The following is a 16,411-nucleotide window of genomic DNA, read 5'->3' on the forward strand; positions in this document are numbered from 1 at the left end:
CTTCCTCTTACTAATGTAACAAATTGCTCTGACAGCTCTCTCAAGGTCTATTTACTCAACTAATATTTATTGAGCACTTACTCTGTGCTGCTAATAAAAATGGTGACCAACAGGGAGCTCCCTGCCCTCAGGGAGCTTCAAGTATTATGTGGAAGAGAGACAGTCAAGCAAAACAAAAACAAAAACGCACTGCCACCAGCTGTGGTAAGTGTGGTGAGGGAGAAACGCAGGACACCTCAAGAGGCTAGCCGGAAAATCTGATCTAAACTGCAAATCAAAAAATGTCTCCCTGGGAGTCAACTTTGGGAACAAAGTTAAAGGATAAGCAGGAATCACTCACTAATGTGGATTTCTGGTTAGAGGTGTTCACTAACAGATCCAAGGGTTCTGTGAACTTGCGTGAGGAAAAAAAATGCTCTCTTTATCTTCACTAACTTTGGGCTGAAATTTAGTTTGTCTTTAAATTATGAATGGAAACAATAAACCACAGTAGAATTAACAGCATGTGTGACTCAGACCAATAAAAACCACAGATATTTTTTACATTGTATTACACCTGGTGCAGGTATCACAAAATAGTGCTTATGCGCATCACGGCTTGGGAAGCAATCAGATAGGCCTCTAGATCTTATTATTTAATGCATTCATAAAGAAGCATATCACACAAAATCAGAAATTTCTCTTTTTAATGTTTTCATTATATCTCAATATAAGTAACTTTCTTTGTAATCTTATGTATTTTCTTTCAAGTATTTAAAAGCACTCATGGGACACCTGGGTGGCTCAGTCATTAAGCGTCTGATTTCACCTCAGGTCCTGATCCCAGGGTGCTGGAATCGAGCCCCGTGTCAGGCTCCTTGCTCAGCTGGAAGCCTGCGTCTCCTCCCATTCCCCCTTCTTGTGTTCCCTCTCTCGCTGTCTCTCTCTCTGTGTCAAATAAATTAAAAAGAAGAAGTAGAAGGAAGAGAAAAGGAGGAAGGGGGAGGAAGAGCAGGAGAAAGGAATGTTTATAAATAAATAAATAAATAAATAAATAAATAATTGTGCTTGGTAGCTTCATGAGATTGTGAAACCAGTGGCACAAAAAAGGTTAGGAATCCTGGGGTTAAGGTGATACAGCAGTGAGAACATTCCAGGACAAACCGGGGGCACAGAGCCCTAGGGAAGAAAGAAACATCTATGGATTTATGGGACTTAGTGACAGACCGGATAAGGAATAGGAAGAAGGGAAATCCTCCATCTCTTGTTTGCTCAGGTTAAACACCAGTGATTCGAGGCCCCAGGAAAGGGAGCTCAGATGGAAGTGCGACATCTTGAGGCCAGAAGGAATAGTGAGATTTCCCACAGGCTGAATGTGAGGTCCTTCAAGACAACTCGCTAAGTGAAACTGTCAAGCAGACAGGTCTGCCCGGGTGAGGACAAGCCTGGACTGGAGATCCAGGTCTGAGGGCCACATGGCTCATGGACAAGCAACTAAAATCAGAAGCACAGATGGTACTGATCAGGAAAGGAATACAGAAAAAAGGAAAAAAAGGAGGTTTCATACCAAAATTCATATTGTAGAAATGCTAATATTGAAAAGCTAAGGAAGAGGAGAGAGTTGGTGGTAAAACCGTAGGGCAGCCAGGGGTCTATTTTACTGGCATTTTCAAACACCACCTCTTAGAATATTTTCAAACTCCTTTCCCATTTTCCCATTCTTTACTTTTCTGTTTTGATCACTAGATTATTTTCAAAATTTCTCTCTGGTTTATTGTTTTGTTTTTGAACCTTCTGGACCTCTAATTTTTAAAAAACCTTTATTCTACTGTTTTTCCTCTAAGTTCAGCCTTAGACACATTCTGAAAGTTTCAGTGTAGGTAATCATCACCACGAATGTATAAATAATCTGTATTTATAGTCTATTTCCTGTTTAAGCCACGAGCTTTCAGCAGGTTGGCTTTTATTTGTAATTTGGATTTTGAAAAGCATTTTTTTTGTTTTTAGCTTTTAGTTTTACTGCACTAGACTAGAAAATAGAGCTTTTCTGAGGAACGTACTTGGGTCTTCTTCACAGTGATACTTAATCAACTTTTTTAAGTGCTCCACAGGAGCGGAACAGGAAGGTAGTCTCCGTATGTAAAAAGTTCCACAATATTGCTATTGTGTTGACCTCCTCATTTCATTCAGATCCTTTAGACCTTATTTATTTTTGTTGCTTTGATCTGTTAGATTCACAATAAGTTTTTCCCACCTTATCCTAGTGCCTCTAATAGTTTTTCCCCCATACATGATCTGAAGGAATGTCATTCTGTGAATGGTCCTCAATGTGATTCATAAGATGACCTTCTTTGTTCCCTTAAGTATTATCTTACTTTCTATTTTGTCTGATAATATTACAATGCGAGGTTTCTTTCTGTTTCTATCAGGCTGATATTATCTGTGTCCTTTTACTTTTTCTAATGCTGCCATTTTGTTTCGATCTTTTAGTTGGGACTTAAGATTTTAAGACGTTATTTATTTATCTGTCAGAAAGAGAGCACAACCAGGGGGAGCAGCAGGCACAGCAGGCAGAGGGAGAAGCAGGCTCCCTGCTGAGCAAGGAGCCCAATGTGGGACTTGATCCCAGTACCATGAGATCATGACCTGAGCTGAAGGCAGAAGCTTAACTGACTGAGCCACCCAGGCATCCTAGGACTTTTGATTTTTTACCCAATCTTCAAACTGTTATCTTTAAAAAGAGATTTTAATCAAATTACATTTACTGTTATAACTAATTTGCTCCTACTTCCATCACCTTGTACTATGCCTTGTGATATTTAAACTTACTTTGTTTTCCTTCTCTTGCTATGTGAACCATGCTTTCATTGCTATCCTCTCCAACACTGTGGGAGACACACAACTTACTTTTAAATTTTACTAAGTATTATTAAAGTTCTAAAACCATTTTTTAACCTCTTTTACACATTCAGAAAAGGAATAAAACAAAAGCCCCATAGAAGCTATAACATTTAAAATTTTTTTAGTATTTTTATCTTTGGGGCACCTGGGTGGCTCAGTCCTTAAGGTTCTGCTTTCAGCTCACATCATGATCTCAGGGTCCTGGGATCAAGCCCCACTAGGGCTTCCTGCTCTGTGGGAGGCCTGCTTCTCCCTCTCCCACCCCCCCTGTTTGTTTCTGTCTCTTACTGTCTCTCTCTGTCAATAAATAAAATCTTTAAAAAATATATATGTATTTTTATCTTTCATTTGTCTCTTTTATAAGTTAAAATAAAATAGTAATAAAATTAAAAATAAATCTCCTTCTGCCAAATGCACTGAGATTTATAATGATTATGATGTATCTCTATTCTAACAAGGTTCTGAACTGGATCTACCTCTTTTACCAAATCCATTTAACAATCTCCCTATTCTTGACCTCTTCATTCTGCATTGTATCTCAATGACTGGGATACCTCCAAGTAATTCTGTCACAGATAAAAGAGTGACACTTTATAAGCCCTTTTTTAGGAAGGAAGGAAGGAAAGAAGGATAAGTTTATTAGAAAATATATTTTTGGGCCACATGTTTTAAAACCCTAAGCCCAGAAGGATTTAATTATATTGTTAAGAACTGGGAAATGACCAGGAAAACCAACCAAAGGCCCTGTTCTATTTGGCTAAACAGAAATTACATAATAACAAAAATGCACATTCCTCAAAACAAAATTGTGACCAGGATACAGTAAACACTACAGAGCATAGAGCAACAAAAGAAATTCAAAGAAATGCAAACCAAAGACGGTACAAAAGAAAAGCCGGGGCGCACCTGAGTGACTCAGTGGGCTAAGCGTCTGCCTTCAGCTCAGGTCATGATCCCAGGGTCCTGGGATCAAGCCCCACATTGGGCTCTCTGCTCAGCGGGAAGCGTGTTTCTCCCTCTCCCACTCCCCCTACTTGTGTTCTCTCTCTCACTGTGTGTGTCTCTGTCAAATAAATGACTAAAATCTTTCTCTAAAAAAAAAAAAAGCCGAAATAAAAGAAATCTTTATTAAAATCCTCATTCTCCGTGTTTTGCGGCCTGTGGAAGCTGACAACCACCAAGACAGCCACTTCTGGTGTCTGAAAGAATCAGGAGGTCTAAAATGGCAGGGCTGGTGGCTGCAAATGGATCTATAACATCTTCCTGGTCTCTGAATCAATACACATGTCTCTGAAATCCCAAAATTAGCTTTGGCCTTTGTTGTTGTTGTTATCTTTGACTTTTTTCCCCACCACTTTACTATGAAAATTTCCAAAAATAGAACAGTCAAATTTTACAGTGACCACCCACATACCTACCACTAGAGTCTACATTTAATATTTTACTAGTTACTTTAACATACCTCCACCTATTGAGGTACCTGTCTATTCACCCATCTTCCTACCTATCACTGTATTTGAGTTTAAAGCCATTTCTTACTACTTCCTATCCCTTCCAACAGGGTTTCTCCACCTCAGCGCTATGGATATTTGAGGCCAGATAATTCTTTGTTGAAGGGACTGTCCTGTGCATCTTAACATGTTTAGCAGCATCCCTGGCCTCTACCCACGAGATGTCAACAAAGCACCTCCCCCAACCCCAGCTGTGACAATCAAAAATGTCTTCAGACATGGATAAACGTCCTCTGGGGGATAAAATTGGTCCTGGCTGAGAAACACCTCCCTAAAACACACAGCAGCCTTTGCAAAGGGTGCGCATTCCTTAAGAATTTGTGCGTGATCTATCCTGGGCCCTTACCCAGAAATCACACACAGTACACCTACAGGTGTGGTCTGAATGAGAAGCAGTATACAGACTTTGCGGCTGCTAGTCACATTCTGTCTGTTTAATTTTAAAGCTGACGTAGTCTGACATAGGCACAGACAAGTCACCAATATAATAACCCACATGTGATCTGATGATATTAACACAAAATGAGGGCTAAGGTAGACAACAAAAAGACACATTAACACAAATCCAAATTGCTAAGGGTCATTTTTTTCCCCACAGTTCATGCATCATTCAATCTTATCGTATCAAACACAATTAAAATAAAAACGATGGAACCTACCTTGACTGCCCAAAAGTCACATGACAACAACAAGATAATTGTCACCATACAGGCAATAAAGCTGCTGCTGAACAATTCACAGAGAAGATAGACTACAATTGCACTGACGCGAAAGAATAAATGGAAAAATGATGCCACTGGGTGTCTGAAAACCAAAACATAACAAAAGAAATGCAATTACATTTCACCACAGGTACTGCAGACAGAGATGAACAACGTTTCAGCCATAACATAACCATGCAGAGTTTTGTCAAAACAAAAGAGATGACTGGAGGAAGAAGCAAATCGCCTACTTTTCTGTGTTTGTAAGTCCCCTTTTTGACTAGGCTCTGCTGTCACAGAAAATACACTAAGGAACCAGGACTTTAACATCTCACTGAATATAAACTTTCACAAAACATATAATGAGAAACTTTGCCAAGCTTGGAAAATTAAGGAAACTATACTCTTGGGATTAAATCCTATTTTCACATAAAAAACTAATTCGGGAGTGCCTGGCTGGCTCAGTCAGAAGAGCATGTGACTCTTGATCTTGGGGTCATGAATCCAAGCCCCTTGTTAGGCGCAGAGATTACTTAAAAAATAAAAATAAAAAGAATTCCTGGGCCCTCAGAAATCACTTCAGGCTTTAAGGCAAAGTAACTATCAGGTAGACTTGTTTTTGCTTTTTTAACAGCTTTATTGAGGTATAATCCACATACCATACGATCATATATTTAAAGTCTATACACCAGTGGTTTTTTTGGTATATTCACAGAACAGTACAATCATCACCACAATCACATTTAGGACTTCTTCATTACCCCCAAAGGCAACTGTACCCACAGGCAGTCCCTCTTCATCCACCCCGAACCCTACTCCTCTCCAGCCATCAGCCATCACTCATGTCCCGCTGTCTCTACAGATTTGCCTATTGTGGACATTTCACATAGATGAAATCATACAATATGCGGTCTTTTGTGCCTGGCATCTCTCACTCAGCATGCTTTCAAAGGTCAGGTGGAATTTGATTGCAGTAAGTGACTTTCTTTAGAGGGAACTAAATTTGGAATAGAAATGTCTGGCTTGACATGTTCATGTTATTATATAGATAAAAGATGTGATTCTGAAATTCACACAATAAATCAAAACAGAACAGGTCTACAGAAACTAAAGAAATGGTGTGTTTCTATTTCTATGGCACAGCTTGAAGTACAAACACCAGTGTTCACAAAAATGGATTCACAGATATGAAAACTCGGCACCAAGTACAATTCCATAGGCCAGTTATACTCAAAGAAAATCTGAAATGTCCTCTTTGTCTCAGACCAAAGCTCAAACGAGCCATGTCCACTACTCACAAGTATGTAACCACCACTCTGCCCTGAATCCATAGGCTGGCTCCGGCCTACACACTGAACAGCCCCGGGTACTCACACACTCTTACGTCTTCCTACCTGATCTTGGATTTTTTTGGTCTGTTAGTTGTCTCCTCTTCCGCATCAAACAGGGAAACATCCTCGGTGTCATCATTACTGTCCTAGCAGGAAAATTGAATATCCATGAAGTAAGATGAAATTCGGTACTCGCGTGCCTCCTACACACAAGGCAGCGCGCTAGTCCAAATGGTGGACAAAAGACAGACATGGTCACGGACATTGGAGGATTGACAAGCTAGGGAGAGGGCACCCCGGGATCACCTGGCAACTAGCCATCGCTCCCCCGCTGCTGAGCCCCATAAGAAACCCCTGGGGTATCAACGATGCTCCCGCAAACTTCCCCCGTGCACTCTTGGCTGCTCTCTCACCAGTCGCAGAGAAAGCAGAGACCATTGTGGGACACACCTGATGCTTTTGGCTCCTTCACGAAATCACCTGCCTGCACCCTTGTTTCCCTGAACTCTTCTCACCATTTGTATCTCACTCTATCCATGGTGAAAGCAACTGTTGGGCTTGGAATCTCTTCTTTTCCTGCCTCCTCGGGGGGGTTCCTCCATCAATTTCCCCTTCACTTACACTTTCTTGTATCTGCGGTCTTTCTACTGCATCTTTCCAATCAGCAAATGAACTTTTTCAGAGATCATTTATTGCTTGAAAAAGATGTTTTAAAAATCCTGATCCTGATGTCCACAATAGCCATAATATGGGAAGAGCCCAGATGTCCATCAACTGATGAATGGTTAAAGCTGTGGGGTGTGTATGTACGTGTACACACACACACACACACACACACACACACAATATTACTCAGCCATCAAAAAGAATGAAATCTTGCCATTTGCAACAATGTGTACTGAGCTAAAAGGTATTGTGCTAAGCGAAATAAGTCAGAGGAAGACAATTATCATATGATCTCACTCATATGTGGAATTTAAGAAATAAAACAGATGAACACAGGAACGGGAAAAAAAAATAAGTCAAAAACAAAGAGGAAGAGTCCCTGGGTGGCTCAGTCAGTTAAGCAAGCATCTGCCTTTGGCTCAGGTCATGATCCCAGGGTCCTGGGACTGAGTCCCACATAGCTCTCCCTGCCTAGGAGGGAGTTTGCATCTCCCTCTGCCTATGCCTCTCCACACTGTACATGCACGTGCACTCTTTCTCTCTGTCAAATAAATAAATAAATAGAATGTTGAAAGAAGAGAGAGAAGCAAACCATAAAAGACTTTTTAACTACAGGAAACAAACTGAGGATTGCTGAAGGGGAGGTGGAGGGATGAGGTAAATGGATGACGGACATTAGGGAGGGCACGTGATATAATGAGCACTGGTGTTACATGCAACTCATGAACCACTGAATTCTACCTCTGAAACTAGTAATACTGTATATGTTAATTAAATTGCATTTAAATTTAAAAAAAAAACCCTGATCCTGAACCTCCCCTTCCATCTTTCGCTCTCCTCCCTCAACATTCCTCCCTTTCATAGCCTGAGATTGGAAGGGTGGCTCACATCTCAACTCACCATTTCAGCCTCAACCACAACAAACCTTCCTTGACACCAGGCCCAGGGCCAACCACCCACCACTCACCTGCCCTTACCTCATCCCTGCCCAATTCCGGACCCTCATGTACCCACAGAGCCATTCTTCTAACAGGAAGGTCATACCATGTCATTCCCCTCTGCAAATGTTTTCAACAGCTCTCCTACATGTATCAGGTAAAACTTAACTCCTCCATGTACAGTACAAGACACGTCATGATCTTCTGACTCTCCCACCGGGCAGTGCCACAACACTGCTATGACATGTTCTCTGAAAACACCATGGCTTCCCATCTGTCTGCCTCTCGTGTTTGTTCCCTGTCCAGAAAGCTCTTCCCTTCTCCATCCCCTACAAAGTTCACCATCAGGCAACACCAGATCTAGCTTTCAAATTTCAGATAAAATACTGAAAGAGCTGAGACACTCTCCCTGCAACCCCTAGGCCTCCCACTTCCCATGTTCCCTGAGCACCAGGACGAATGTCCACTTGCACAACTATGTCAGGGTATCTTCAGGTCTCCAAGGACTACCTCCATCTAGACTCCAAACCACTAGAGAGCAGGGAGTGTCACTGCATTGTAGTAGTGTCCAGCAGAGCACGCGGCCAGGCAGTACAATATTTATCTAAGGCATGAGCAAATGCACAAAGGAAGCAACTGCAGGCTGTGATCAGAGTTGGGAGAAATACAAGTGCAAATGGGAGCACAGGGTTCTGGAGGAGAGTGTCTGCGCTGGGTGTGGACAGAGCAAGGAGGCCTCCTGCTCAGTCCAGTCCCTTGACGAGGTAGATTTTCAAAGGCAGAGAGTGGAAACACACACGTATGTGCAGGGAATGGCCAAGGAGCCCAGAGACGCAGTGTGTGAGCTAAAGGTGTGTGATATGTGACATATCTAAAGATGCAGATGTGTGCGCTGAAGCTTTAAAAGGAAAATGGGGGTGCCTGGGTGGCTCAGTGGGTTAAAGCCTCTGCCCTCGGCTCAGATCATGATCCTAGGGTGCTGGGATCGAGCCCTGCATCGGGCTCTCCACTCAGTGGGGAGCCTGCTTCCTCCTCTCTCTCTGCCTGCCTCTCCGCCTACCTGTGATCTCTGTCAATTAAATTTAAAAAAAAAAAATCTTTAAAAAAAAAAAAGACCAGTGGTTCTCAACTTTTTAGTTTACAGGCTGGAATTGCCTGGGGTGCTTTCAAAAAGAAAAAAAAAATCCTGATGCCTGGGTCCCCTTGAATTACAAGATTCAGATGTAACTGGTCTGGAGTGTGGTCTATGTATCTGGATTTTTTTAAGCCCCCAGATGATAATAATCTGCAGACAAAATTGAGATCCACTGTATGATCCAACGGACTAAAAAACTGAGACTTCTGCCCTTGATCCCAACAGTCCAATCTATACCCAGCAGCCAGGGTGACCGTTCCCACTTAAATCATATCATCCTCCTACTGAAAACACAGAGGACTTTGACTGAAAAACTGACTCCCTACCTGGACCCATCATGATCTGGTCCTGCCCACCTAGAGGACCTTATCTCAGGCTGTTTACTTTGCCTTCTGGAACTGTGATGGACTGAATAATGCTTCCTCTCCCTCCTGCCAAAGACATCCTGGTTCTAATGACTGGCACTTGTAAATATGTAAATTTACTTAGCAAAAAGATTTTTTGCATATGCGATCGAATTAAGGATCTTGAGAGGGGAAGAACATCCTATTCTGTTGGGCCCAGTTACATCATTACATTGGTCCTTATAGAGGAACACAAGAGGATCAGAGAGGGCACTGAGATCCTATAAAGCAGAAGATATCAGAGATAAATAGATTTGAAGATGCTGTGCTGCTGACTTTGAAGCTTGAGAAGACCATCAGCCAAGGAACGCAGATGGCCTCTAAAAGCTGGTGAAGGCAAAGACGAATCTAAGACTCTCCCCTAAAGCCTCCAGAAGAAACACAGCCCAGCCAATACCTTGATGTTAGTTAGCCCTTATGACGCATTTTGGACTTGTGACCCAAACTGTGACATGATAAATTTGTATGAAACCACTTAATTTATGGTAATCTACAGCAAAAGGAAAACTATACAGTATCTAAGCACCTGCCAGACTAGTCTCTTTTAGTTTCTTAAACATACCAAACTTGTACCCCACTGGGTCCTTTTACATTTGTTCTATCTAGAACAATCTTTCCTCTCACCCTGTTCTTTGAAGGACTGCCTTATTCTCATTAAATACTGAGTGCCAGGCACGGTTTTAAGTGGTACAGCCTGAAACAAAAAGACAAATAGTTCTGCACTTCTGGAGATGCATTTACTAAGATAGGGAAGGCTATGGGCACAATATCTGGGTGAAATCTGGAGTCTGATTTTGGACATTTAAGCTGAAGATGCTGGCTTAAGGACTTTTTTTTTTTATTTTTTTAACTGAAAAGGGTAACCGTTAGTGTGTTCTGCGCATGAGACTATCACATTCCGGGGCACCTGGGTGGCTCAGTGGGTTAAAGCCTCTGCCTTCGGCTCAGGTCATGATCCCAGGGTCCCGGAATCGAGTCCCACATCGGCCTCTCTGCTCAGCAGGGAGCCTGCTTCCTCCTCTCCCTCTGCCTGCCTCTCTGCCTACTTGTAATCTCTGTCTGTCAAATAAATAATTAATTAATTAGATTTTTAAAAAGACCATCATATTCCAATTTAGGTGTTAAAAGGAAAATTCTGACTACTATATGGAAATTCTGGAAGGGAAAGGGAAAGATAAAGGCACAAAGCTGTAAGGATGGTTTGGGTGGCTAATCCAATAATGGAGCCAAGAAGTCATGGTGTGGTCTAGTGTGGACACAGTGCGGGTGGTGAAACACATCCAGATTCCAAATGCATTTTAAAGTATCAATGAGGGGCACCTGGGTGGCTCAGTCAGTTAAGCGTCTGCCTTTGGCTCAGGTCACCAACCCAGGGTCTAGGGATCGAGCCCCGCACTGGGCTCCCTGCTCAGTGGGGAGTCTGCCTCTCCCCCTGCTCATGCTTGGGTGTGTGCACGCGCTCTCTCTCGCTCTCTCTCTCTCTCAAATAAATAAATAAATAAAATCTTTAAAAAATAAAAGTAGGAATGACAGATTTTGCTAATAGGCTGAATATGGGGTAAGAGAAAACAAGTTAAGGAAGATTCCAAAATTTTCACCCTGAACAGCTAAAAGTGCAGGCACCAAGACAGACTCTGAGCACACCAATATCTATAGATCAAAAAGATGAGAAGGAATAAGCACTGGGGTTGAAAAGGAAGTGCTCAGGAGTAGGAGCTGAACCAGGAGGTGGTGTCCTGGAAGCCAAGTGAAGAAAGTGTTTCCAGGAGGAAGATCAGATCAACTGTGTGAAATGCTGCTCACAAGTAGGATGAAAACCAGAGACCACTGTCTTTCGAGCGAATCATCAGTGACCACATTAACAGCAGTTTCAAGATGGCAGAGGGAAGTAGGAGAAAACCAGACTAGACTGGACACAAGAGAGAACACAAGTAAGAGACAAGTATAAATAAATCTTAAGGAACAAAAAATGGGGGGGGAAAGTTGAAAGGGTACATAGAATGAAGTTTTTCAAGACAAGACATTAAAGCACATTTACATGTTAACTTAAACAAGCTTTTTTTTAAAAGATTTTATTTATTTATTTGACACACCAGAGAGAGAGATCACAAGAAGGCAGAGAGGCAGGCAGAGAGAGAGAGGAGGAAGCAGGCTCTCCAAGAGCCAAGAGCCCAATGCGGGACTCAATCCCAGGACCCTGAGATCATGACCTGAGCCGAAGTCAGAGGTTTAACCCACTGAGCCAGCAGGGCGCCTTTTTTTTTTTTTTTTTTTTAAGTGGGCTCCACCCAGCAGAACCCAACTCAGGACTCTGAGATTAAGACCTGAGCTGAGATCAAGGGTCAGACGCTTAAGCAAATGAGCCACCCAGGTGCCCCTAAAGCTTTTAAAAATGGAAAAACAAACAAACAAACAAACAAACACCTGATGCAGAAGAGCAAGGGGAGAATTGCTGGAGTACTGCCTTCCAGCGGACCAGAGTGCACACATAGAGGGCATGGCCTAAGGATAGAGCACAGACAGGAAAAAGAAGGCAGAGTCTATGGGAGATCATGAGCACAGATGCAGGAGGCAGATGGTGTGAAATTCTCTTCTGATGCCTTCCACTTTTCCGGTGACATGAGAATTAGAGGACAAGGGGGGAAATGTGGAAGGTCTGAAGAATGAGAAATCTCAGGAGCGGCCCAGAAGGGAGGGTGAGGAGCTTATGGGACTGTGGTGCAGCATTAAGAGACCGCGCATGTGAGGTTCACGGTCACACACTTAAAGTGGGAACAGTCAGTACGGTTGCGTGGTGCCCTTCAGCCTGGGTGCAGGTTCTGAAAGCCGCATCTAACCATCATTGGAACTTCTCCACTCAAGCGACCTCCTCAGTGGTCTTTCCTGATCATCAATTCTAAAGGTGTCCTACTTCTCAAATTCTTGCTATGACATCACTATGTTGTCGTTATCTTTACCGAACTCCGCACCCCAACGCATCCACAAGCCCCCAACCCCCGGCACCATAAACCTGTCTGAATCGTTCACAACCCTATCCCAAGGCCCAGAACGGGGAGTGCCTGGGCCACAGCAATCCCTCAGTAACAACAACAAAAAAAATACCTATACCCTTGAGGGAAAGTGCACTATAAACAGTAAAAAGGTTTTAACACGGGAAGGGATTAAATTTGTCGTACTCATCGCTGGTCGTCAACCTGTAAACTGTAATTAATTCTAAGGGGACAGACGTGATCGCCGAAGTGATAAGCAATCACCACTAGAGTCACTTCGGCAACGGACACTTGAATGCTAGGGCCCTGGCGGGGTCTCCTACTCCCACAGGATCGCGGTGCACCCCTCAGAGTCCCCGACCGCCTGGGGAAAGCCAGACCGCCAGCAACTTCACTTTCCGCAGCACAGCGCCCGAGCGACTCAGCGCCCCGCGTCGGCTGGCACTGCGCTCTGCACACACCCGTGCACACCCTGCACACCTGCGCTGTGCCTCCGACGCGCAGCCTGCCATGCTCCGCCTCCACAAAAGGTCTCCGGGCTGCAGGCGGCGCTCCCCAGACAGCCGCCCGCGGCCCTCCGCCCACACGCGCCCCCCCCCCGCCCCCGGGCTCAGTCGGCTAGTGGGGCCGCGGGTACAACGGCCCTGAGCCGCCAGACTCGCACTCCTCGGACCCCGCGGACCCGGCGCCCAGCCACACCCACCCTCACAGAGCGCCCCCAGACCCTCACCTGCTGCAACATGACGGCCCTACGCCGGACCCACTTCCGGGAGCCACGTCAGCGTCGCGGCTGACGTGACCTGGTCGCCACAGGAGGGGAGGAGCAAAGCACAAGCCCAGCCCACTCCCACTTCCGCTTCCAGGTGCTTCGCGGAAGGCGGAGGGAGAAACGGGGGGGCGGGACGAGCTCGGGGCGGAGCGCGAGGAAGGCTGGCGTCCTGACGGCGTGGCGAGCTCGGGACGGAGCGGGAGGGCTAACAGCGGCCCCGGAACGGAGCGAGCATGTGGGCGGGGTTTCCGGGGTGGGACGCACTCAGAGGGCGGGGCGAACTCGGGGACGAGGCAAGCGCCAGGGTGGTGGGCGGTTCGGGGGTGGGGCGACGTGTAAGCGGGGCGTCCGGGGCGGGGCGGGCGGCCCAGGGGCGTGGCGGGGGCGGGCCTGGGCTAGTGCGTTTAGTGGGCAGGAAGCGCGGACTGGTCCAAGCTGGAACCAAAGACAGGCTCGCTTCTAACAGCATCAGCAACGCTCCCCTACGCTCGGTCAACTTCAGGGTGAAAGCTTTGTGGTTTGGCACGTGGGGATGTGGTTACTCGCATTGGTATACCCGAGAGAGCGAGGGGTGTGGGGAACGGGCCTTACTATAATACAGTTGCATTTTGTTTGAATGTTTTACAACATGTGTACCTGCATTATTTTATGTGTACCTTAAAGTACAGAAGCAACTTCGCTTCTATAATTCACATTATTTTATGTGTACCTTAAATTATAGAAGCAACTTCGCTCTTGCGAAGAGGTGGAAGGGCATTAAGAAGAAACCAGGCAGAGGACTGTATACGATGGAGAGTTCTGTGTTGTTGTTTTTTTTAAGATTTTATTTATTTGACCGACAGAGATCACAAGTAGGCAGAGAGGCAGGGAGAGAGAGATGGGGAGGGAAGCAGGCTCCCTGCTGAGCAGAGAGCTCATGTGGAGCTTGATCCCAGGACCCTGAGATCATGACCTGGGCGAAGGCAGAGGCTTAATCTACTGAGGCACCCAGGCGCTCCGCAATGAAGAGTTTTATCGTGGGAGGAAAACAGGCCAGGAAACAGGAATAGAGGTTGAGAGCATGGGTTTGAGTCCCCAGTTTTCCAGGTACCCAGCTAACCTCAATGTACGTCTTCCCTCAGTTGTAAAGTGGGGATGCTCATGGTATCTGAACAGGTTCAGTGTGCTTAGTAAATAGTGAATGTAATTCTTACTACTGTTTTTAAGTTTAATCGCTGGAGATGTCATTTTGCTCCGTGAAGGACCTGACATTCAGGGACCTCATATCCTCTTTGAAACTGTGATTATAACAATGTGACCGTAGCAATATCCTGTCTGCCTGGCCCACATCAGAGGGCTGTTGGGAGACTCACGGAATAATGTGTGTTAGCACATTTCCTTCATTGAGGGGATCCTTTCCATAGAAATCACAATTTTTACATGGCTGTTTACTAGTGCTGCGTTAACTCTTTTTTTAGGATTTTATTTATTTATTTGAGACAGAGTGAGTGAATGGGAGGGAGAGTGAGAAAGACTCTGAAGCCAACCCCACACTGAGCCCAGAGCCAACCTGGGCTCCTTCAGATCTTCCTGAGTTTAATTAATTTGCTAGAGGGGTTCACAGAACTCAGGGAAACTTACATGTACCAGTTTATTTAAAGATTCAGATGAACAACCAGATACAGACACAAAGAGCCAGGTCTGGGAGGGTCCATGGCGTTGGGGTACCTCACCCAGTACATGGATGTCTTCACTAACCTGGAAGCTCTCTGAATCCCATGATATTGAGTTTTTATAGAAGTTTCATCACGTAGGCATGAGGGATCATTAACTCTATTTCCAGCCCCCCTCTCTCCTCTTTGGAGGATTGGGGGAGCCATCCAGGAGCCCACTTTGAGTCCCCTCATTAAAACAAAAGATGCGCCTATGTTTCTATCAGTTAGAAATTTATAAGGATTTCAGAAACTCTATGCCAGGAACTAGGGGAAGAGACCAATATACATTTTCTATTATCCTACACCATCTGATGTTCATGCTGAACCACCGAGGAGAAGCTACCCCTTTGGATAGGACTTGAGCTCTCCAATGGGCTATAACTCCCATAGTGTGCGACACCCTTTTCAATTACCTGCCTGGTCCCTGACACCATCCTTGGAAGGTCTGGGTGGAAACATCAACACACTTGATATTAGTGTCCCTCTTTTTTTTTTTTTTAAAGATTTTATTTATTTGACAGACAGAGATCACAAGTAGGCAGAGAGGCAGGCAGAGAGAGAGGAAGGAAAGCAGGCTCCTTGCTGAGCAGAGAGTCGGATGTGGGGCTCGATCCCAGCACCCTGGGACCATGGGACCATGACCTGAGCCGAAGGCAGAGGCTTTAACCCACTGAGCCACCCAGGTGCCCCATATTAGTGTCCCTCTTTGAAGAAAAGATGAATATGGTCAATTCTGTTCCATAGACGTTAGCCCTGAGAAGGAAAAGAACACATAATGTTCTCAAATGCAATAGGTCTCCTTTTAGATTCTTAACTGAAGGGGTGCCTGGGTGACTCAGTTGTTAAGCGACTGCCTTCGGCTGAGGTCACGATCCCAGGGTTCTAGGATGGCACCCCACATCAGGCTCCATGCTCAGCGGGATGCCTGCTTCTCCCTCTCCTACTCTCCCTGCTTGTGTTCCCTCTCTCGCCGTGTCTCTGTCAAATAAATAAATAACATCTTTAAAAAAAAAATAGATTCTTAAGTCATTGAGTTTCATCAGGCTTCTGTGCGAAAATACCAGGGAATTCCAGTGCATTCTTATGATACAATCCCATCAGTTCATTTGCTACCAGAACGATGGCACTAAATTGGTGGTGATGAGTGGTATCTAATTTCCAAAGGTCACTTTCCCATCACCCACCTGAAGCTGGATTTTCATAAGTTTCATTAACTGGTTACCAGTAGGACTACAGATGCCAGTCTCTCCCAGCAACACCCCCCTCCCTGCCTCTGTTTTCTTGATTTGATCTTACCAGTCTTTTGGCTTATAGGAAGATGATTAAGACCTCCCACATGGCCAAGGGACAATCCAAAATAAACAAACAAACAAGCAAAACAAAAAGGACAAA

General features: G+C 44.7%; 1 protein-coding gene across 1 annotated transcript in view; it reads right to left on the reverse strand.

Annotated features, from left to right (window-relative positions):
- Positions 1-13,558, reverse strand: part of LOC309852217 (Golgi apparatus membrane protein TVP23 homolog B-like) — a 23,705-nt gene extending 10,147 nt beyond the window's left edge. Inside the window, exons 1-3 of the mRNA XM_082708518.1 lie at positions 13,287-13,558; positions 6,487-6,569; positions 4,994-5,195 (exon numbers count right to left, since the gene is read on the reverse strand). Of these exons, the coding sequence (XP_082564644.1) occupies positions 4,994-5,195; positions 6,487-6,569; positions 13,287-13,298 (297 nt within the window). The 5' untranslated portion in view covers positions 13,299-13,558. The remainder of the gene's footprint in view (positions 1-4,993; positions 5,196-6,486; positions 6,570-13,286) is intronic.
- Between the last annotated feature and the right edge of the window lie 2,853 nt (positions 13,559-16,411).

This window comes from Mustela nivalis, assembly GCF_964662115.1.
Source record: "Mustela nivalis genome assembly, chromosome: 17".
Classification (NCBI taxonomy): Eukaryota; Metazoa; Chordata; class Mammalia; order Carnivora; family Mustelidae; genus Mustela; species Mustela nivalis.